The sequence below is a fragment of the Bos indicus genome, chromosome X (assembly GCF_029378745.1).
Source record: "Bos indicus isolate NIAB-ARS_2022 breed Sahiwal x Tharparkar chromosome X, NIAB-ARS_B.indTharparkar_mat_pri_1.0, whole genome shotgun sequence".
NCBI classification, from domain to species: Eukaryota; Metazoa; Chordata; class Mammalia; order Artiodactyla; family Bovidae; genus Bos; species Bos indicus.
The window spans coordinates 61,980,815-62,005,087 of record NC_091789.1 but is presented as its reverse complement, the minus strand read 5'-3'; the positions used below and the strand labels follow the sequence as shown (position 1 = coordinate 62,005,087).

The following is a 24,273-nucleotide window of genomic DNA, read 5'->3' as shown; positions in this document are numbered from 1 at the left end:
AATTCCATGGACAGAGGAGTCTGGTGGGCTACAGTCCATGGGGTCACAAAGAGTCAGACAACTGAGGGACTAACACTTTCATATATAATTATGATATATACCAGAAATTAACACAACATTGTAAATCAAGTATATCTCAATAAAAACATAAATAATATATAGCAGAAGCAGAACAAAGCTGTGCTTAAATGATTTTTGTTGTTGTTTAGTCATTAAGTCATGTCTTTGCGACCCCATGGAATGTAGGCCACCAGGGCCCTATGTCCATGGGCTATCCCAGGCAAAAATACTGGAATGAGTTGCCATTTCCTCCTCCAAGGGATCTTCCCGACCCAGGGATCAAACCTGCATCTCCTGCATTGGCAGGCAGATTCTTTATCACTGAGCCACCAGGGAAGCCTGCTTAAATGATACCAAATACCTCAGTTAATTATTAATAGTTTCTCACTCCCTTTCTCAACTGATTGATATAGCCTTTGCTCAGATATAATTTATATTCAGGCCACCTAAGGAGAAAGTGAAATAGATGGCCTTTTTGTGGTTTCTCTTGCCCAATGTCATTCTTGTTTAAAACTCAATTATCTTTACCAAATCTCGGTACTTTCCCAATTTGTAGACCATTTTTTTTTTTGCTTCCTAACAGAAATCATAGAAAGAATTAAGAAGCCTCCTCCAGTGTACAGACCAGTGGTTCCTCCTGAGCATGCACCCCCAGAATGTCTCCAGCTGATGAAGCAGTGCTGGGCTGAGGCTGCAGAACAACGACCAACATTTGATGAAATATTTAACCAGGTAAGGACTCTGTGAAGCTTAGCACTGCCCAGAAGCCATCCTGAAGCCAGCCTACCAAAACGAACTTCTTGGGTTCTCATTATACTGTGGAAGGACCCTCTCGCAAGAGAAGAAGGCATTCATCATGGGGATGAAGCACGGAACTGGCTATTTGAAGGCCCTTTGGTGCTGGATCATCTCCAGTACATCCCCCAAGAGAATTAGGATTCGTTTTGGTCTCTCCTATATCTGAACCTCTGCTCCATACCATCCACAATCTGACCTAACTGACCTTTCAAAGATGAGCTTGAACCACTAAGCATTTGCAAGGCAATGTCATTGAGACCATTAGTAGAAGGAGTAGGTGGATCCTGGAATAAATGGGGACCCTCATAGAGCCCTGTTTGCTTTGGAAACTCCAGAGAACTCTGATGTGTATCTCGTTTAAGTGAAGCCAGATTGTTTTTGGAGGGTATGGAAAAATATGAGGAGTTTGAAAGGGTTTTCAAGATGGAAGGAAGTGCAAATATGGAGTACAAAAGCAGGAGATTCCTTTGGTTCCTAGGGAACTACTTGAGGCAATAAGCCCTGTGTGCTCAGTCATGTCTGACTCTTTGCGACCCCATGGACTGTCACCTGCCAGGCTCCTCTGTCCATGGAATTTCCCAGTCAAGAATACTGGAGTGGGTTGCCATTTGTTTCTCCAGGGGACCTATGCAGGGATCAAGCCTGTGTCTCCTGCATTGGCAGGCGAATTCTTTACCATTTAGCCACCTGGGAAGCCCTACTTGAGGCAATAAAGTACATGAAAAGTGATAAGTTCCCTCCTTAAGATACTGAGTTTCTAAAGAGCTTGACTCCCTAGCATTCAGGATTCAACAGGGAAAATGAGGAGCGGAGAGAGAGCCCTGCTAAGGGAGCCCTGCTAGGGTGCGGTTCCTATGTCAGAGCATGCACTTGAGGGCTTTGTTCAAATGAAAGGATACCGAAACTGAGGGAGTGCTGTGTCAGCAGCGGCGGAGAGGCTTTTGAACCTGGGTGGTGTACCGCACTGAGATGCTCAGTGAGTGGCAGGTATCTGAGGTGGAAAACAGAAAGACTTGGATTGAAAGCCTGGGGGGCTCTGAATATTAAGTCATCCATGTCCCCGTCTCAGAATGCCTCCATTAGCCTGACTGAGTCTCTTGAGGACACTCAAACAGGTGTTCAATAGTAGTAGGGAAAAGGCACAGAACTATGGAGGTCAAATTTCTGAAAACTTACCATGAGGCAGGAAGAAAAGCATTCACCCTGGTGTTGATGCTAGAGATGTTATTTCAGAAGGCAGCAGAAAGGCCGATGATAGATAGAAGGAGTGCACATCATATGACTTTCAAACAGGATGGCTTGGGGCTGCCCTCACTGAAATGCCTCCCCAATCCCTGCAGCTAAACCAACTGAAATGGGAAGAGGAGGAGGCTCCCTGGGTTAGGCAATAGGGGACTTGGAAAGATCCCCTGTAGGGGGGCACAGCAACCCACTCCAGTCTTCCTGCCTGGAGAATCCCATGGACAGAGGAGCCTGGCGCACTACAGTCCATGGGGTCACACGGAGTCAGACACTACTGAGCATCTGAGCACCAAAGCATCTGAGTTGGCTCCTGTGATTACCAACAGGACCTCGGTGGACAGGTAGATGCAGACCAGGCTCAGAAGGAAGCTCACAGTGTTAGCCTTGGGGCATTGAGTGCTATGTAGAACACGTGTGAACCCTTATGTGTATAAAAGGGTTCATTGGGACAGATTCCTAGGTATTTGTTGAGCAGAATTACCACCAGTCTTCTCTTGGTGTCAACCCAGCCTTTTGCCTGCTTTTATAGCAGTAAGAAGGGGCTACCCTTCATGAAGATTGAAGGCAGGAGGAGAAGGGGATGACAGAGGATGAGATGGTTGGATGGCCTCACCCACTCAATGGATGTGAATTTGAGCAAGCTCCAGGAGTTGGTGATGGACAGGGAAGCCTGATGTGCTGCAGTCCATGGGATTGCAAAGAGTCAGACACGATTGAGTGACTGAACTGAACCAATGTTATGACAAGCTCCTTGTCCCTGTAGATGAACAGGGTCCAGGGAGGGCATATTGCAGATCTGTGGCATGCAGCCACCTCTAAAGGATCAGGGGCAAGACCAGTTGAATTTCTACATGACCCGGACATGAAGGCCAAGTGTTAGGAGACACCGTTATTCTTGGGCCCCATGGTAAGAAATAAGGATAGATCTTACCATGTAGATCTTACCAGGCTTTCCTGGTGGCTCAGATGGTAAGGAATCTGCCTGCAATGCAGGAGCCCTGGGATCGATCCCTGGGTCGGGAAGATCCCCTCGAGAAGGAAATGGCAACCCACTCCAGCCTTCTTGCCTGGAGAATTCCATAGACAGAGGAGCCTGCAGGGCTACAATCCATGGGATCACAAAGAGTCAAACATGACTGGGCGACTAACAAATATAGAAAAAAAAATGTATATCTTGGGTCACATTTAAGAGGTCAGGGAACCTCCAGCTGACCAAGAACTGGTAACATGGTGGCATTAGAAGACAAGTATAGTTTTGTAGGTTGATGATCTAGAAGAGTGAAAGAGCCCTCCTCTTTCTCTTATCCCACTTCACGACTAGCCTGAGCTCCAGACCAAATCCTCTTGCTTTTGAAGTGGCTACTGCTTCAAAGTGTTAGCATCTCAGAACTGAAGGATACTGACCAGAGAGCACCTTTGCTTAGACTTGAAAGAACCAGAAGGGTAGCGGAAGAACTACTCAGGGAAAAAGAGCCTTGTGAATGGGCCAGGATGAAAAGAGTGAGAAGTGACTTTCCCTATTTATACCTGGCTTTACCTCTCTTGCCCTGGCGTTTTAGAGGAAGGGTGATAAAGGGTCTTGCTCCACCACCTCTAAGCTTAAGGAGTAAGGATTCTCTGGCTCTCTTTCTGCTTTACTTCCAGTTTAAAACTTTCAATAAAGGGAAGAAGACTAATATTATTGACTCTATGCTTCGGATGCTAGAGCAATATTCTAGCAACTTGGAAGATTTGATCCAGGAGCGAACTGAAGAGCTGGAAATTGAAAAACAGAAAACGGAAAAGCTCCTAACACAGATGCTCCCACCGTATGTGTGAACACCTGAGGAGTGTGAATGCTTGTAACTGTGTTCTATTAAAAATAGAAAAAAAAAGTGCTCATCAGCTAACTGCTCCCTCCCTGTGTCCTGTACCCTCTCTACTCCCAGTAGGTTTGAGTCACACCTTCAAATCAAAGAATTGGAAAACCCAGGGAGCAGAGCACACTTCCTAATTTTCCACTTCTTGTGGATCATGCTAGTCATTTACATTTTTGATGCCTTGGTTTTTCTATTTGTCACTTCATGACTTTGCCTGGAAGTTGACCAATTAAAAGGAGACAGTTTTTTTGAGCTCCTAGAGGGAAGTAGCTGGGTTGTTTTTCTAGGCTTTTCCTTCCTTAGAGTGAGAGCCTTATGTGTTGCTACCGTTTCCAAATTTTTCAAGTCCCCTTATCATGATCTGCTAGGAGATAATCAGGGAAGTTAGTTTCCTGCAAAGGCAACCTCCTGGGAACATTTTGTGCCCCCAGGTAGGGTGGAGTGGGTGGGTCGGGGGAAGCAGAGAAAGAAGGATAGAGAGTTGGAAAAAGTCCACAAAGGAACAAACCAGGACTCTGCTCAATGATGTATTCCAGCACCTGGCACATTGCCTGGCACATTGTAAGCACTCAATATCTGTTTGTAAAATAAACAAAAGAATGAGTGTTTGCATCCCAGTGACATTTTCTTCCTTCTTACCTACATGGCAGTGAATTTTGGAGAAATTGTGTTCTAGCAGATGTGGCCTGGAGGGAAGCCTGTGTCCTCTGAGGAATGTCTGTGTCTGCTTTTCAGATCAGTTGCTGAATCTCTCAAAAAGGGCTGCACAGTCGAACCGGAGGGCTTTGACTTGGTCACCTTGTACTTCAGCGACATTGTGGGCTTCACTACCATCTCAGCCATGAGTGAGCCCATTGAGGTGGTGGATCTTCTCAATGACCTGTACACCCTCTTTGATGCCATCATTGGCAGTCATGATGTCTACAAGGTACGTCACTTAGCAAGACAATATGTTCCAGAGAGCAATTTTGATATGAGGCCCACCTGTGTGTACTCCAAAATTGAAGGAAGGATGCAATTGTATCAAATGCTGTTATTTAGGAATTAAAATTTAAATAGTATACCACTTCCATTGGTCTCCCTTTGAAAACGAAGGCCAAATAAAATTCATATAATGTCACATTTTTCAAAATAACAAGCTCAACATGGCAAGAGATTGCTGGTCAGATTTCTTTTGAGCTGTTTTCTAGAACTGGGACTAAGAAGAGGTTGAGACCAAAAAGTATTATTGTTCTTCAGTTTCCAAGTACCCACAGGGCAGGCACGGAAGGGCATACAGAAGTGATAGTGTTTGGCCCATAGTTGATGACTAAGTTCATCTTGGGAAAATTTGTGTGTATATAATACATGGTGTTAAAATTTGGTTCCCTCCTTTAGGTACTGTTTTTATACAGGAGGAAACTCGACTTTGGACCTGAGGCTCTCTGGGATTGCTACAGAGTAACCTAAAGCCCACCTAGTGGTCTGAGGTCTCAAGAAGTGACTAATTGTGAGGTTGTAACCTGCTGCTCCCCAGAGAAGGCAATGGCACCCCATTCCAGTACTCTTGCCTAGAAAATCCCATGGAAGGAGGAGCCTGGTGGGCTACAGTCCATGAGGTCGCTAAGAGTCGGACAAGACTGAACGACTTCACTTTCACTTTTCACTTTCATGCATTGGAGAAGGAAATGGCAACCCACTCCAGTGTTCTTGCCTGGAGAATCCCAGGGACGGTGGAGCCTGGTGGGCTGCCGTCTCTGGGGTCACACAGAGTTGGACACGACTGAAGCGATTTATCAGCAGCAGCAACCTGCTGCTCCCACTTGCCCTGATCCCTCCAGCATGTCACTTTCCACTCTTTCTATCAAAGGTGGCAGAAGATGAGTGGAGAACAGATGACTATATTCACTCATTTCGGTGCCATGCTTCTTTCCCCTTGATTGTATGTGTTGCCCTGTCTCTAGGCAGAAAAATGACTAAAAATCTCATAGCAGTGTAGGAACATGTCCATGTTGTCTGCAACATCGAAATTTGTTTTAGTGATGGAAAAAGATGCCCCAGGCATCCCACACTTTAGACAGCTCCTCTGTCCCAGGAAACCAGCTGAAGCTGGAGAATGAGTAGCTCCATTCATTGGATCCTTCACAGTAGCCTGAAAGGTTCCAATTCTCAAATCACACACAGGGCAGTGTGTCTATCTCAGATTAGACAGGGCTCTTTCAGGTTAAGTAGAGAGCCTCAGGGCTAGGCCAAGCTGCCTAAATAGGGCTCAGAAACAGGCATCATGCCTGTCAATCAGCAGAAGCTGCAAACTAATCAAGAAGCACACATGGAAACCATGGTGCAGGAAAAATCCATGGAATCAGACTACCCGTCTTGTTGAATTCAAGCAGCTTGAAGAGAAAAACAAATCACTGAAAGCTAATTCAGTTGAAATTAAAATCAAAGATGATTCAGTGTGGGCAGTAACACAGCCACGAGTTTAATCAATCCAGCTGATATTGTTCAGACAACTGTTGGGGGTCTTGGGAATGAGGCTGTTAGGTATTTTGATACTTCATGGCTGCAATACGAAGGTAGCAGGCTGTTTTCAGGACAGGGTAGGGCTATATGAATCCAAAAATTACATCTAAGTATTCAGTCCTTTTTAATAAAAACAACACAGTACAGAGGAAATAAAAATTGAACCAGTGGCGGATCACCAAATCCGTTTGTGTTTTCATTTTCTTTACCTATAAAATTGGAATCACCTCCCCTGGCACTTGATAATCTGAAGTGGAATGAGAAGGCTGCTGCAGAATCATGAAGTTGGTGATTTGTTCTCAGTTTCAGTTCCTACTACCACCCCATCTTAACCAGACCTTTTCTATGCCTCATCTACCCTTTCTGTGTCCTTATTCTGGTTTATGCAACCCATATTCCCCACATCAGTGTCACACCAAGGCCAAGAAGCACCCATGTTCCCTGTCCTTCTAATTTTCTCATCCATATCCGTGGGGTCTCCTGGGTGACTGACTCGGTAAAGCTGAAGGATCAACCACCAGTCAATGATAATAGCCAGCCAGTGAGTTTCTCCCTCCCGTACATATAGTATTTGCATTGTACCATTGCCTTCTTCTGTGTGAACAGGCATGCTTATTTATCTGAGAGCAGGAATCCTTTTCTCAAATTGTATCAGGTAAGAGAGGCCCTGAATGGAAGTATCCTGAGGTACAAAGCCCCATAGGTGCAAAAGATCACTATAGAAAGTCATAATGTGGAGCCTATTGCCAAGTACTAAATTTTATCTGGAACTGAGTCATAGGCACAGTCCTATGGTTTATTTCAAGACATGTCAGTTTGGCTATGATGATGATGATGGTGATGATGATGATGGTAATGGCTGGCACTTATCATCCCCCAGGCAGGTTTTAATTGCTTTGACATTTATTAAGTTATTTTGTCCTTAAAACACTCTATGAGGTGGGTGCTCTCATTATCCCTATTTTACAGATAAGGATACTAAAGCACAGAGTGGAAAAGTTATGTGACTACGGCCACACAGTTTGTAAAATGTGCATGTGGGATTCTAAACAAGGCTGTGTGACTTCAGAGTTTCATGCTCTTAACCATGGCGCCCTGTGAGTGCAGTTATTTAGGAGAACATAGATTTTTGGGGCCATTTAAGAAAAATTATTCATTTTAATTACAGGATAATTGCTTTACAATATTGTGTTGGTTTCTGCCACACATCAACATGAATCAGCCATAAGTATACTTATGTCCCCTCCCTCTTGAACCTCCCTCCCACCTCCCACCCCATCCCACCCCTCTAGGTTGTTAAAGAACCCTGGGTTAAGTTCCCTGAGTCATACAGCAAATTCCCATTGGCTATCTATTTGCCATATGTTAGTGTGTATGTTTCCATGTTGCTCTCTCCATTTGCCCCACCCTCTCCTGCCCGCCGTGTGTCCACAAGTCTGTTCTCTATGCCTGCGTCTCCATTGCTGCCCTGCAAATAGGCTCATCAGTGCCTTCTTTCTAGATTCCATAGATATATATGTCAAGATATGATATTTGTTTTTCTTTCTGACTTACTTCACTCTGTGCAATAGGCTCTAGGTTGATCCGCCTTACTAGAACTGACTTAAACGTGTTCCTTTTTATGACTGAGTAATAGTCCATTGTATATGTGTACCATAGCTTCTTTATCCACTCATCTGTCGATGGGCATCTAGGTTGCTTCCATGTTCTAGCTATTGTAAATAGTGCTGCAGTGAACACTGGGGTACATGTGTCTTTTTCAGTTTTGTTTTCCTCAGGGTATATGCTTAGTAGTGGGATTGCTGGGTCATATGGTAGTTTTATTCCTAGTTTTTAAGGGAATCTAGGAGAATATAAAGTTTTAACTGAATGGAAACTTGTACTAGCAGAGTCTGACTGGCACATTTCATAGACGTCCCTTCAGCTTACTTATCTTTTGGATTTACTTGCAAAGCTTCACCTTACTAGTCACTAGAAAGAGTGGATACACTTCTGTGGGGAAGATGAGGATCACAGAGTCACCTTTATTCACGGGTGTCCAGCTCTAACTGCCACCTGCAAAGCAGTGGAGGGCTAGTACTGCTGTTCCTTAGAGAGGTAGTGCTAGGACAGGGAGCTGGTGGGAGAAGACAGTTCTCACACCCGAGGAAGCTGCAAAACTGTCATATTAGCAAGGTAAAGCAGAAGGAACAGACTGTTTCACTTCCTTCCTTTCCTTTTCCCTATATTTGCCTTAAAGCTACCCTAGCTCTTTGATCCCAAATGGTCTAGAGAAATGCTTTCTGGGAAAGCACCTTCTCCAAGGGTGCTCCCCAATGAATATCCATGGACAGTCCCATAAATTTCCCCTTTCCCTTGCCCCAGGAATTATTTGGAGCCAGATAGTTCACTAGGGCCAGACAGGAACCTGAGAAGTAACTGTAGAATCTATGGGTGTAAGACTTAAACATCAATATGTTTTAAAATGAAGTTTCTTAAGTGATTCTACTGTGCAGCCAGGCCTGTGAAACACTGAGAGTCTCTTTCTGACTTCCTCACTTTACAAGAAGAACACTTAGCGTCCATCATACCCTTTAACTGTATGAAAGGTCACACGTACACTCATATATGCATGCTCACACACACACACACACACAGAGACACACACATTATTTACGTGCTAATTCTATTTCCCCTGATTTCCAGGTAGAGACTATTGGAGATGCTTACATGGTGGCCTCAGGCCTCCCAAAGAGGAATGGTATGAGGCATGCAGCTGAGATTGCAAACATGTCCCTAGACATCCTCAGCTCTGTGGGTACCTTCAAGATGCGGCACATGCCAGAGGTGCCGGTCCGGATTCGAATAGGCCTGCACTCAGGTAACAACCAGCAGCTAAAGTGGGAGAAAACATTACGCACTTCAAGGGAAGGCTGGAAACAGAAGGAAGAGGGTCGCTCTTCCCTGATTATTGGCAGCTGGATTATCTAGGTGTCTAGTGCTGCATCATTCCTTTTCATCTCCCCATTTCCTCTCCTTCCAGCACCTGCCCTACCCCAGTGGGCAACAGCTCTTGTTCTAAGTGCCAAACCCTTCCAGTCCACCTTTCTTGTTAGAGCCAACATCTCTGTGTTTATGATACAAGACCAGCCTGCATATGTAGTATTTAAAGGATCGTTCCTTTAATTCGTTGAAGTCTCAACTCCTGGAGTATTTATTCTCCCACCTTCCTCCTCACTTGCTTGAACATCTTCAGGATGCCCCTCATTGTACCCTTTCCATCTGTCTTTATACATTCCCAGGTATCTACTCAGGTCTCTCATCTACTAGCTTCTACTCACCTCCTGTTTATCTTTGCTCTTCTAGCCCCCTTTTCTCCCATCATTTTCATCCCTTTCCTACCAAATTTTGTAGAAGGATGATTGACGTTTATCACACCATTTCTTCACTGTCCACTCCCTCTTTAGCCCCTTTGCCATCTGGCTTCAGCCCTCATCACTTTTCCCAGTCCTAGTCTGCCCCTATCTCTGCAGCACTTGGTATTCTTGACAATTCAGCACCCCCCCCCACCACCACAATTAGCTTTTATGACCTGCTCCTCACTCTCTGAATGCTTCTTGTCCATTTCATTTACTGGCTCCCTTAGCAATCCCTGCTCTCTAACTGCTCCCATATTTTCTGCAAAGCTCCGAGCTGTGATCTCCTTGCTCTCTGTATGTCCTAACCTCAAATTCATTTCTCAACTCACTCCAAACTGGCTTTCATTTTCTACCATTGTCTGATAATCTCATCTGTCTTTGTCTGTGTGCATGCTCAGTTGTGTCCGACTCTTTGCAACCCCAGGACTGTAGCCCGCCAGGCTCCTCTGTCCATGGAATATTCCAGACAAGAATACTGGACTGGGTTGCCATTTCCTTCTCCAGGGGATCTTCTGCATCCAGGGATCCAACCTGCATCCTTTGTACTTCTGCATTGGCAGGCAGATTCTTTACCACTGTGCCACCTGGAAAGCCTTCTGTCTTTATCTATATTGATATGCTCCAGGGTTCTGTCCTTCATCCACTGTTTCTCTCCCCTACTGTGCTCTTCTGGGTGATCTCATCCATATCTGTGGTTTAACTACCACTTGTGTACTGATGACTTGCAACTCTACAACTTCAACACCTGTCTTCTTCCTTAAGCTTCAGCCCTGTATATCAGACTTACTGCTGACATTTCCATTTGAATGTTCCACACAGACATCAGACCAACACATCCAAAACAGAGTGACTTTCTACCCATATAAATGATCTCTTCTTCCTGTATTTATTTTCTATTTAAGTTGGTGTCACTACCATTCACCTAGTTATTCCAGTTCGTCTTGAGAGTCATCCTCCTTGACTCTGCCCTCACCCTGATCTTCACCATTTAGCCAATTACTAAGTCTTACCTTTTCAATATTTACATTCAATATTTCCATTTTACCTTTTCAATATTTCTTGATTCTGTCTTGTCTCTTCTTGTCTCTCACTACTCAAGTCTAGGCCACCAGCATCTCTTGCCTGGATCACTGCCATAGTATCTTCTTGCTTCCACTCTTGCTTCTTTCTGTCCATCCTTTTCATAGTTATCATCACAATCTGTCTTTGCTTGCTAGCTTATTATACTATAAGCTCCTTGATGGCAGGCACCAGATCTTACTCATGTTTATATCCCAAATGCTTAGCATATAGGTGATTTTCATTACTTTTCTTTTAAACAGGAGCCTTCGTCTCTCATTGCTGCTTCAGTTTCACATCAACAACTCCCCTTGGCACAACTCTTCTTGGATGATTTACCATTACTTCAAATCTTGCATTTCTAAAACTTCAAGTCATCTTTTCCCACAAACCAGCATAAGTTCCCAGGCCCACATGCTAATTTTCTCATGGTTGTCAATCAGCCAGTCAACATGTCTGTTGGTTCTCCTTCCCTAATGTCTCTCTTTTATTACTCCTTTTTGCCCTCTATCATCACCTCCTTTCCAGTACTTACAACTTTGTGCTTGAGTTACTGTAATAGTCACTTAACTGTTTTCCCTGGTTTTACTTTCTCCCCTTTCAGTGCATTCTATACACTGATGCGAGAAAAAAAGAAAAAGAAATTTCATTATGTAATTCCCTGCTCAAAATTCTCTAGTGGTTCAAGGTCCACCATCTTGTACAACCCAATAGCCAATCTTGTCTCTAGTTTCTCCCCAGGCACCTGAACTAAGCAGACTGCTTTCTATAAGAGCTTCCCAAAATTCCAAACTCGAGCCCAACCACAAACCTTTGATTTTTGTCCCTTTTCTCCTACTCAAATCCAACTCACTCATCAAGATCTAAATCAAATCCTACCTTCTCCATTGGATCTTTTTGGACTGAACCAAGCCTTAATAAGCAACCCCTCTCCTATATTCTAAACTATTAGAGCACTTCTGCCTGTACCATTTATCTTGCCTCAACCATATATTGTCTTGGATTGTTGCTTAATTGCTTCTGGTTTGGTAGTCTCCTCTCTTCAATTAAGCTCTAAATTCCTACAGAACTGAGGCTATATGATACATTTCTTTTTTATTCCCCTTGGTGCCTAGTTCGGTGCTCAGTGAATGCTTCTTAATGGGTGAGACATGAATTATAATACGAAACATAACTTTTGTAGTTTTCTTTTTAACTTTTATTCTTACAAATGAATGTTCAGAAGGAATTTTTTAGAGCAAAAATAATTATTTTGTGTGTGCATGCTTAGTTGCTCAGTTGTGTCCGACTCTATGGGACCCCATGGACTTAGCCCACCAGGCTCCTCTGTCCATGTGGATTCTCCAGGCAAGAATACTGGAGTGAGTTGCCATGCCCTCCTCCAGGGGATCTTCCCAACCCAGGTCTCTCGAATTGCAAGCAGATTCTTTACCATCTGAGCGACCAGGGAAGCCTTCTCTAACTCAGGAAACAGCAAAAAGATAATGCTGAACAATTTTCACTTAGAACAGAGACCAGAAAGGTGAAGTTGGAGACATTTCTAGATCTTTTTGAACTAGATTTTCAGTATGGTTGCTGAAATTTCTTTCAAGTAATGTTCATTCTCTGAACACTTAGCATGGTTGTATTAAAATGTAAAAGCAAAAACCATTCTTAGGGCAAATAGAAAATATTCTCAGATTATCTGTATATACTACCCTTCTGGAGAAGGAAATGGCAACCCACTCCAGTATTCTTGCCTGAAGAATCCCATGGATGGAGGAGCTTGGTAGGCTGCAGTCCACGGGGTCGCAGAGTCGGACACGACTGAGTGACTTCACTTTTCACTTTCCATGCTCCTAACACAAATGATTGAATGTCAACTATACTTCTTTTCAGATTTTCCAACTGTCTTAGCAATAATTCTCTTTATAGACACAATTTGGGAGACAGATAGCCCCCTGGATACCTCCTTCCAACCCTAAGGCACAATAAAGACTCACATTTTTCCCTTGAAACAAACATGCTTGGATCCTGAATCCCTGCCCAGGCTTTCCTGATTGGGTTTAATGCTTGGTTGTCCCTACTGACAGATATAAGCATCTTGGGTGTAACTGTTACTTGGAACAAAGGCATCAATCAGAAGGGTAATCATTTCTGCATTGTCATAAATTTGTTTTCTTGTAGGGCAAAGAATGCATTACTCACCAAAAGACTTCCTTCAGAGTCCCAGAGCTATTTACTGGCAACTTTATTCTTTGATGTAGCTACATTCATTCCCTTGGCAGTGTCCCTCTATTAGCATTGGAGTCATACCTGTTGACTATAATCCTGATTACCTGTGTTCCTCTATAGGGCCGGTTGTTGCTGGAGTGGTGGGCCTCACTATGCCCAGATACTGCTTGTTTGGAGATACTGTGAACACAGCTTCTCGGATGGAATCAACAGGGTTACGTGAGTACCTCTAGAGGGATGAATGGGATGGTAATCTCCTGCTACTGGGAAAGTGATTCTTCCTCAAGAGAGGGGAAACAAAGCAGAGAGATGTTTGAATGTTTCAAAGAATTATTAAAAGGTAATTTGAGAATCTTAAGGGGATGTAACACACAGGTTTTTGTCTCTAATGGCAAACCAGTAGGGGGTGATGTTGGACTGAGCATGTACCTTTCTTGTTTTAGAAATTAAGCTGTAGCTAGGTGACACTGAAACAGCCAGAAATTTGATCAAAACAACAACAACAAAATCCTTTGGGTAAAGGAAAAAATTGGCCAGCCTGGTGGGTTTGTGGGCATCATATTGAAAAAAGAAACAGGAAAGGCAATGACATTTTTTTTTTTTTTTAGTTTTCTGAATGTTGAGTTTTTTTTTTTTAATTTTTAATTTAAATTTATTTATTTTAATTGGAGGCTAATTACTTTACAATATTGTATTGGTTTTGCCATACATCAACATTGTTTTTTCAACTAGTTTGTAGAGACACACCCAGAGTCAACTACCTCCCAACCAGCTGATGTTTCCTGCTTTAGTCCTCTTTTGAACTAGTTAGGACCCCAGGAGTTCTGGCTTCATCAAAGCAGCCTCAATTTAGCTAGCAATAATGCTTCAATCTGAGGAGCTTAGAATTCTGAAATAATTTCAACTTGCCTGTATATAAAACTCTTAGCTTCTATCAAACCAGGTACGGTATCAAAGATGCCATTTCTCCCCCATTGCTTTGAGAAGAAAACTATACAAACCATTATGCCATTTGTCTGTGGCTGGCAACACTTTCTTGTTTATTTCCTATCACTCCTAAGGCAATGTCAGAATCACAATGTGCTTTACCTATATCATAGTTAGACAAAGTGATTTATTCAAGCTAGTATAAAAAAACAGAGACAACAATAGATTTTATATACAGTTTTCATGGATTACATATTAGAAAAAATCACTTAAGCCCTTAGCAGCCCTGGCTCTGACAGCTACTAAGCAAGACAAGCTCTTCTCAAACTTCAGCAGTGTATGCAACCTAGTCCCTGATGATACGGTAGCCTATATCACAGTGGGTGGTGCCCTGTCTGACCCCACGTCTCATCACTCATGTGCCGAAACAGACTTGTACAATAGGTCCAGTCTTAGTCAATCTAGCCCGTGCAGCCATGATAAAAGAGGCAGCACGGAACTTAGAAGCTGTTGTCAGAATAAATTTTCTGACATCTGGCAAAGTCTTCAAATGTCGCAGACATGGCAGAGGCCATGGGAGTAGTCATCCAGGAACTGCTGCATGCATGTAACTTTGCTCTGGAAGTGCAACCCAGGAGGAAGTGAAACTGGCACAGTACGCTGGACTGATGTAAGCCTGTAGAACAGTGAAGTCATACTCTGGTCTGCACTAGGGAAGCTCCACACATTTCATGTTGGAAATACAGAGCTGAGAGTGGAAAGTAGATTTTCAGATTCAGTCAGCACCTTGTCCAGTGATGAGATGGGAAGTAGAAAATGGAATGAATCATGCACAGCAGATGTATATGAAGCACTGACTCTGTAAGGAAGGCATTGTGAGGGATATAGAGAAGTATACATATGTAGTCCCTGTACTACAGAAACTGGTTAGAGTGCTTTTCTGGAAGCTAATGACTGTGACTGAAACATGACATTAAGTGCTACTCCTGACTGAAGACCTGTAAAGAGGTAGCTTCTAAGTTCGTGTTGGATATGAGATTAGGACGCATCATAGGTCTATTTAAAAAAAAAAAATCAGTTTCATCAACACCTCTTTTATGCTCAGTTGAATCTACTGATTCTGAAATGGAAGTGAGTAGTGACCCAGCCCTGGAGTGATCTTCCTTGCCACATGACTGGATGGTGGTTGGAATCAGCTATCTTTCTGTGTTGAACTGTGTGTTCCCCATCAGTAGGATTATTCTATTGAGATATTCCCTCATGACTAGATGCTAGTGGAATGTCACACATAGTGCTAGCTAGGGACACACTGGGTGACTTTTAAGAACCATTTGGAGTGGAGGTTTGGGGATGGCCATGAAGTAGTGATGAAGACACAAATGACAATACTGAGCTGTCAAGAGAAGGAAAGTCATTGAAGAAGACAGCAGAAATTTCTTGCGGTTCTTTTCACTCATGCCATGCTACTCGGATTGTACTCAGATTATAAAAGAATTATTGGGAACATTGTAAATCAATTATATTCCAACAAAAAATAATAAATGAAAGAAAAAGAATTATTACGTTAGCCGAAAAGTTTTCCACTAGATCTTATGCAAAGACCTGAACGAACTTTTTGGCCAGCCTCAATACTTATCTCAGGTGTGTGTTGAACTGTCTTGGACTTTTATTGACTACTCAGCCTGAACAAGATCTTACTTCATGGGAAGACAGTTTTCAGGACAGTTAAGGATCCTACCTCAGTTAAATGATTGCTCTTCACCAAAGAATTACACTTAATTTCTGAATAGACGTTGTAGTCATAGTTCCCCAGTCTCTTATCCTAAGTTGGTATTAGTTGGAAAATCATTCATTCATGTGTGTACACAGCTAGAGGCATCTGCCAAAAAGACAGCTATGGATGTAGTCACCACACAATGTTGGCAGAGGTCTTGGGACATTTCTCAGTGATGTCTCATTTTAAGTACAGCAGTGTTGAAAGGTAGTTGGATGGATGTGTATGGAAAAGATACCCTTTTGTCTCTTAAGTATGATATGCCAACCTTGAGGGTTCAGCCCCAGCAGCAGCCTGTGAGACTGTAACTCCCCTCAGAGGAGGTAACGTTTCAGCTGAGGGCAAGTAGTGGTTGCTGTTTTCTTCATCTCAATCATTTCTATTGCATGGTCTTTAATCTGAGATAGTGTCTAGGAGGCTGATAGGTGCTATAGCTAATGCTTTATTTGGGCCTGGTGAGGAAGACCATTCCTTCCCCTTACCTCCTCCTGTGAAACCCTAACTAAAGCGTACTCTCTCTCAGGGAATTTGCTTAGGGTCTCGTCCATTTAGAAGTGGGAGCATTTATGACATTAATATCCTCTCACTGATTTTACCTGAAAGGACCCAAAGTCATGCCTCTCTTGCTTTTACAGCTTATCGCATTCATGTCAGTCATAGCACAGTGACAATTCTTCGAACCCTGGGTGAAGGCTATGAAGTGGAGCTTCGAGGAAGAACAGAGCTCAAGGTATAATGTCCTTTTGTTTTCTGAGTCAAACCACTTGGACACACCTGCTTCTGGAGAGGTCATGGTCTGCTGAAAGAGTTTATCTGGGTGTCAGAGCTGTAATTCAGGCAGAATTCTCAATTCCATGTGTGGTTCTGCAAAGATCATTCCCTTTGCCTCAGTTTTCATCTCTTTAAAATATGGCTGCAGTGAGAAGTATCGTTAAAATTCCCTCTGCATTTTTCAGACTGTGAGTTGCATTTTTCTCTCTTAAAAAATTGCCCAGAATTTTGCAGTATTATTTACATTGTCTAACTTCCATCTCATTTAATATCTGGCAGTGCCAGGTGTTGTTCAATAAACTACACTACTGGAGAGTTTGGATTTTCTGTCCATTGGCTTGGTGGCCCTCCTTTTGCATTTTTCATCCACAACATTGATCCCCTGTGTACAGAGAAGCTTTATCTATTTCCCCAAGGACCAAGAAGAATGAAGCCAGTTCTGATGAAAGACAAACAGCACCTTTTCTTTGTGAGGACTATCACTTGATCTAGGATTCAGGATTAGACTAATATCTCTTTTTCTTTTTCACCATTTCCACTGGATTCTTTTCATCTTCCTCTGGATGGCCCTAGGGCCCCAGGTGGTCCCAACTGTAAGAGACTCTAGAGATTTGATCATTTAACTCCTTCAAATTTCAGACGAAGAGCCAAGGCCCAAAATGGTAAAATAATTTGATCAGGGTTACATAGTCAATTGATAGGCAGAGTCAAGCCATAACCCAGGAAGCCTGACTTCTCCTTCATTAATAACAATGTTTATTTATTTATTTTTGTCTGTGCTAGGTCTTTGTCACTTTCTCTAGTTGTGGCGAGTTGGGGCTACTCTTCATTGCAGCATGTGGGCTTTTCATTTCAGTGGCTCCTCTTGTGTAGCATGGGGTCTAGGGCATGTGGGGTCAGTAGTTGAGGCTCCCCAGCTCTAGAACACAGGCTCAATAGTTGTGGTACATGGCCTTAGTTGCCCTTCTGCTTGTGGGATCTTCCCAGACCAGAGATCGAACCCATGTCTCCTGCACTGGCAGGCAAATTCTTTTCCACTGAGCTACCAGGGAAGCCCTAGTAGTCTTTCTATGTTACCATTGTGCATGAAAATTGTTTTCTCAGTGATTATTCTCTGTGTTTAGTTGCTCAGTCATGTCTGACTCTTTGTGACCCCAGGGACTATAGCCTACCAGGCTCCTCTGTCCATGGGGATTCTCCAGGCAAGAATACTGGAGTGGGTTGCCATTCCTTCCTCCCAGGGGATCTTCCCAACCCAGGGATCGAACCCAGGTCTCCCTCATTGCAGGCAGATTCTTTACTGTCTGAGCCATCAAGGAAGCCCAAATCTCCGGCAAAGCAAAATCTGGGCACTGAGTGATGCGTAATTTGTTTCTGTCAGTGGTATGCCTTCCCTAGATAGTTGCAATTTACATATAAAGGAATTTCAGAAGTCAAAGATTGAAAGGCCTGATTATAGTTGATCAGTTAGTTCCTTCTATGGCTAATCCTAGATTGTCCCTTCCTTAATGTCTTCTAGCAGGGGGAATGGATCACTTATTAGGGGACAGAGGTTTCTTTCCCACCTCTGCAGAGAACACAAAGATATGATGGGGTGGCGATATTACATGGGAAATTAATCAAGTCACCCAAGGCTTTTGTGATCCCTCTATATATTTGGTCATTTCTCGGCAGAGGAGGACAAAGGTGGCTTGGTTTCCTGAAGTGCTTGCCTCCCTATGTTACTAGACACAAATTCCCTCATTTAAGAGAGAACTTAAGGACTGAAGAGGTGCCACTTTATGCAACTGAAAAGGAAAATATGCCTTCACCGCCTCCCCCCCGCCAATTTTTATCGCCTCCCCCCATACTGGTTAGGAGTAATCACAACTTTGGGTGGTTCATAGACAAAAGCAGGACTACTTCAAAAGGGCCCTTTGCAACTTCATAGTTTCCCCTATCCCAGGGAATGTGGAGGAAGAGGCAGCGAGAGGCTGCCCCCTAAGGCCAGCCACATCAGGCCTTGGTTATTGGGTTATCAGGGGCTTCCTGAGGAAGAGAGATTGAGAGGGAGATACTGAGAGAGAAGAAGTGAGAGTGCCCCAGGGGAAAGGAAGGGCCAGTGAGAAGAAAGATAAGGATGGGAAGTAAGACCCAAAGGAAGGAAGGAAGAAGAGGGGAGATATTTTCTGTCTCTGAGCCTCCACCTCCCCACCAGGGAAAGATATTGACTATCACCTAGTAGGGACTGGGGGACAGAGGATTCCTTGTCCCTTGAGGATATGCAATATATTTCAGCATACTTCAGAAACTCTGTTTCAACATTTCCACCCCTCATCCACTCTGTGCTGCTGGAAAGCATGAATTGCTCTAGTACATGGCTCAGAAGGACCACATTTGATGGGGAGCCAGGTATGATTTCAAAGTTGATGGCCAAAAACATCCTCTCCTTCCAGCTGGCTGATGCTTAAAATTCCTCCATCAGAGCCTCTTCTCTTAAGCTCAAGGCTTGGATCCATCATCAACAACACTCTCCCCCGCCAACCCCATCCCCTCTCCATTGGAGTGATGACGCTTTACGTTGTTTCTCTTAGTGGGATCAAAGATGTGGGTTGGATTGGCTGAGAGAAGAAAACACAGAGCAGTTGAGTAATTGGGTGGGTGAGGGGTACAAAGAGAGACACCAAAATAAGGAAGCTTAGAAGACACATTGAGAGATGAGAAGCTCATGCTGTCTAGGAAGTTGTCCCACTGTCCACTCCAACCCCCTCTTGTATTGTGCTTAGTTGCTCAGTTGTGTCCAACTCTTTGCGACCCCATGAACTGTAGGATCCTCTGTCCATGGGGATTCTCCAGGCAAGAATACTGGAGTGGGTTGCCATGCCCTCCTCCAGGGGATCCTCCCAACTCAGAGATCGAACCCAGGTCTCCCACATTGCAGGCAGATTCTTAATTGTCTGAGCCACCAGGGAAGCCTAGGAATACTGGAGTGGGTAGCCTATCACTTCTCCAGGGGATATTTCTGACCCAGGAATCAAACCAGGGTCTCCTGCCTTGCAGGCAGATTCTTTACCAGCTGAGCTACCACACTGGCACAAAAATCATCAGTGCTTAACTGGCTATTTCTGTTTTTTTGCAGTATTTTTCTCCAAGTAGCCTGGTGATAAATCATCTTATTACCTCTTCTCTTACATGAATGAGTTCTGCTTCACTTATCATTTTTCTGACAAGTTTGAAGCTCCTTGCTGAGACTTTGTATATGTCTAGGCTTATCACATGCTTTTGCCAGGGTGTCTCAGGTAGATTTACATTCTAAAAAGATTTTCCCAAATGGTTGTTCTCAGGTGGTTTCTGTTGTCTTTGCCAGAGGTGGACATTTACACACCAGCAATTGAGCTAAGAAGTAATGAAGTTGCACTGACAGAGTCATGATGGTCAGAAGGTCTGGTCTGTAATTCTTGTCCCATCGATGACTCAGTGTGTGACATTGAACAAGTAACTTCATCTTCCCCGTGCTTCCATTTCTCAACATAGAGGCCTCTTCTGACCTGTGGTTATCAGGAAGCTCATTAATCACAAGCTTTAAAATTACCAACAGTTGCTTTTTGGTCGCTAGACCTGCCCCTTGACTCCAGTGTGTGGGAAAAGCTATACAGTGGAGAGGGAAGAACATTTAAACTTTGGAGTCTACGTGTTAACTAGACTTATTGTTGTGATCCTGAAACTAACATAATTGTTTGTTGTTCAGTCGCTCAGTCGCTCTTTGTGACCCCATGGACTGCAGCACATTTGGCTTCCCTGTTCTTCACTATGTTATGTGTTAATTCCACCTCAATAAAATATAGAAAATCATAGTAAAAAATAAATAAAGTTTATAGTCTAGCAGAGTTGGGATCAAAGTCCCACCTATGCCAAGTCATTTTATAATCATAAACAAGGGCCCCATTTGCAGAATGAAGTTAATAATAAACCTGTTTTCCAGAGTTTTTATGAGGATTAAATAAGACAGGAGATGTCTTTAAAGTGTCGGGCCAAAGGAAGGTGCTATTATTTGGGAGATCTCTGGGACTGCCTAGGGATTGATGCTGAGTCAAAGAGTTCGCTTTAGGCTTTAGTTGTTGCTTACTTGTTTCCCCAATCTCTCTCTCTCCTTTCAGCAGGATTTTAGAGTAGGGTGGGTAAACAGAGAGCTAGGATTCTAAGAATTCTCCTGGATGGCCTCCAAAACCTCAGAGCACCCTTGGAACTCCCCAGCATATTCTTTGATTTGGAAGCTTGCCTGAGTCCATAACACTCCCATTCTATTTTGCAACCATTAGTTTTGGCATCCCAGCATGTCCCAGGACTCACCCAAATATCTGCACAGTCCTGGCATCTGCAAAAGTTCCCTTGGGTATTGGCATGCTGTCCTGATAGCTTCTAGAGCTCAAGAAAAACAGTAGACTATGGCTGGGGCTTGGGGTCAAGTTTTGAGAGTATGTTTTACCAAAGCGAGGTCCAATGACACCATGAGTATTCCAAATACCCGAGGGATTAGAGTGCCAGCGAATGGAATAGTCTCTGTTTATTGAGCACCTATTCTATATGAGATGCTGAGCTAGATTCTGTGAGGAAAAGAAACTGCTTAAAAGGCAGAAGAGTTGGGCTTCTGTTTAGGGCCCAAGACGTGGCCTGATAGTTGTTTTTATTTAACTATACTGTGAGCTCCTTGAGGACAGATCCATCTCTGTATTTTCAGCCCAGGCACTATGAGGGTGAAATAAATTTAAGAATGAGTGATATGAGCATATTTTCAAGTTGCTCACTTCTTCTGGTCCCAAATAGTTCAATTATGTGAGCTTAGGGTGGGTTGGCTGTCTGTTCAGGGAGTTTGGGCTGTTGTGGTGTTCTCTTCCTCATAGAGGGCTCGCTCAGTCTTGAACCAAATATTTGTGAAAAGTTTTGAGATTCTCCAATTAAATATGCTAATAATTATTATGGTTGTTGTTATGATTGTTAAGGGATGAATACATGTGATACAAAATAGAGAATAATGGATTTGATATTTAAAGGGGCAAACCTAATTGGAATTTCTAAGTTAAGCAATTTAGAACTATTCCAAATAAGATCTGCTGAGAGTGAGACCATATTTCAGATTAATGAGTTGGAAACATATCCCATACTTTTCTCAGTCTTAGTAAACACATTTTCCCCTTATGGATTGGGGGAATTGGGAGGACAGACAAAACAGAATTGAAAGGAGGAGAGAGAACCATGTTGTTGAGGAGGACTGATTGAAGAAGAAGGGATGGTAGGGCAGGGGCAGAAAATGTGGCTCTTTTGAAGTCATCACTCAGGCTCTGGGGCAATGAACTTGAGTTTACATTTGCTTTCTCTTCTCAGACCTGTGGTTCTTGACAATCGACTAGTGGGGCTGTAAGTGGAGGCCTCCCTGGGGTCTCTCTCTAACTGTAAGACTCCCTTGGCAGGAAGAAAAGAAACACTGCAGAATGCAGACTTCTCAAAGCAGCCAGGATGCCCTGGGCTTAAGAACCAAGTTGCATGGTGTGCTTTCCATTTTTATTCCCTTTTTGGTTTTTGTGAGAGCCATTGGATGGTGGAGGGTTGGGGGGAGGTGGACTCTGAATGTATGTACTCTGGATACAAAAGACAACGGGTTGACTAATGCCAAAAGATCAGGGCAAAAATGACAGACAAAATCTTTGATTGAACATACAGTTCTTTGGTAGCTGTGAAGCAAAACAGCCACATATTCCCAAAGATGGAGCTGTGTGGCGGCGGGTAGGCAAACATCTGGATGACAACTTGAAATGCTGTTCGCTTTTCATCTAGCTGCGGTGGCAGCTTATGGAGCTTGTCTGTGTGTGTGTGTGTGTGTGTGTGTTAGTTGCTCAGTCATGTCCAACTCTTTGCAACCTCATAGACCACAGCCCACCAGCTCTCCAACCCCCCGCCTCCCCCTGTCCATGGGATTCTCCAGGCAAGAACACTGGGTTGCCATTTCCATGTCTGAGCCTTGGGTATATATGACAAAGAAGCCGTATTGGAAGGAAGATGCCAGGGAGTGGGGACAAGGGGAAAACAGAGGCAGTTTCTGAGCCAAATGGAATGTTTGTAGACATTCCATTCCTATTGAGCAGAAAGACTTCTTTAGAAAACTTGGTTATAGTACCTTTAAGATTTTCCATCTTTTCTCTAATAAGGGCAAAGGCACAGAAGAGACCTTCTGGCTGGTTGGGAAAAAGGGCTTCACGAAGCCCCTTCCTGTGCCCCCACCAGCGGGCAAAGATGGGTAAGTGGAGATCACCTTAATTAGCATCTTCCCATGCCCCTCTCTGCCACATCCTCTTCGCTAACTATTTTTGTGTTGCTCCTGCTCCACAGGCAAGTGGGCCATGGCCTTCAATCAGTAGAGATTGCAGCCTTCCAAAGAAGAAAGCAGAAAAGCAGCTGGTGAGAAACAAGCCATAAGGTAATGGCCAGCAGGGAAACAGAGCCCAGAAGCTGGCCAGACTTTCAAAGCTGGGGCTCCCTTTGGCATGGGTGCCAGTGTCAGCCTACACTCTGTGGGCAGAGTGTGATGGAGCTGGCGAAATTCCAAGCTCCCCTGAGTTGTGCAAAAACCTTGTGAGGAGGCCTGTTGCAGAGCGAGCTGCCTCAGAGGGAGGTTGGCTGCCCCAGCCTGAGAGATATCCTCGCCTCCTGCGCTGATACAGTGTTTGAATGTTAACAAGGCTGGCCTTGTTATCCAGTTCTCAGGCAGGTGCACCCATCTCTCTCATTGTCCAGCACCTGGGCCACGTGGTGAGCCACCTCAGGCCTTTAGAGATACTCTTCTATCTAAGCCACACAGCAAGACGCTTATGTCCTTTCCTCTGGCGCCCTGCCTGATTGCTTCTGAGGTTGGTCTTGCCAACCAAAATAAGACTGGCAACTTCTTAACTGCCTGGCTTGAATTCAGGACAATTTCCTTCATCTCTTCTCCCTGACAAGAAGGGTATCATTCCCAAGCAAAAAACAACAGACCAATTATCAAGGATTCTCCCTCATGTATCTCTCTCGGAGGACTCCAGTGCCTTATTGGGCTCCTGTCAGTGTCTCTTCTCTTATCTTGCTTTCTTATTCCTTCTTTCATGGAGACACTGACCCTCAGACCATCGCTCCCTCCACATAGCCTTGGAAATCACAAGATTCTGAAGTAAATGTTACAGTGTCTCCACACACTCCTGTTTCCTTATCTTTTTAAACGTGTTCCAGAATAATCACAATTCTAGCTGCTATACAACGACCAAAGGCCATACACTTCCTCTATTCCCAGTGGCCTCTGTTGACTTTGTCCGCCATTGATAACTGCTTTTCTCCTAAGAAAGCCAAGGTATCCTCATTTCTGTGATGATCACAGGTACCCTCTCTGAGTTATAACGTTTATGCTTCAGAAATCTTCTATACTGAGCACATGGCTGCCCTGTAGCCTGCACCACCCTCTGCCACCCTGCTACGTGGACCTGGGCTCTGTTCTTTTCTGATGACCAGTACAAGCAGATAAGCAACTGGTCTCTGTCTCTCTGACTCTCTCTCACAGCAGAAAAGGGTTTGGAAGCTCTTGAAGGGTTTTTTTCCCTTTGGTAGGGTGGCATGGGCATTGGAGGTACTGTACAAGAACCTATGCCTTCCTAAGAATGTGTTGGAG

The 24,273-nt window shown here is 43.8% G+C and overlaps 1 protein-coding gene across 1 annotated transcript in view; it reads left to right on the top strand.

Annotated features, from left to right (window-relative positions):
• GUCY2F (guanylate cyclase 2F, retinal) overlaps positions 1-23,737 on the top strand; it is a 92,659-nt gene extending 68,922 nt beyond the window's left edge. Inside the window, exons 11-18 of the mRNA XM_019955606.2 lie at positions 644-792; positions 3,745-3,908; positions 4,695-4,887; positions 9,147-9,321; positions 13,253-13,351; positions 16,469-16,563; positions 22,787-22,875; positions 22,968-23,737. Of these exons, the coding sequence (XP_019811165.2) occupies positions 644-792; positions 3,745-3,908; positions 4,695-4,887; positions 9,147-9,321; positions 13,253-13,351; positions 16,469-16,563; positions 22,787-22,875; positions 22,968-23,040 (1,037 nt within the window). The 3' untranslated portion in view covers positions 23,041-23,737. The remainder of the gene's footprint in view (positions 1-643; positions 793-3,744; positions 3,909-4,694; positions 4,888-9,146; positions 9,322-13,252; positions 13,352-16,468; positions 16,564-22,786; positions 22,876-22,967) is intronic.
• The last annotated feature ends 536 nt before the right edge of the window (positions 23,738-24,273 follow it).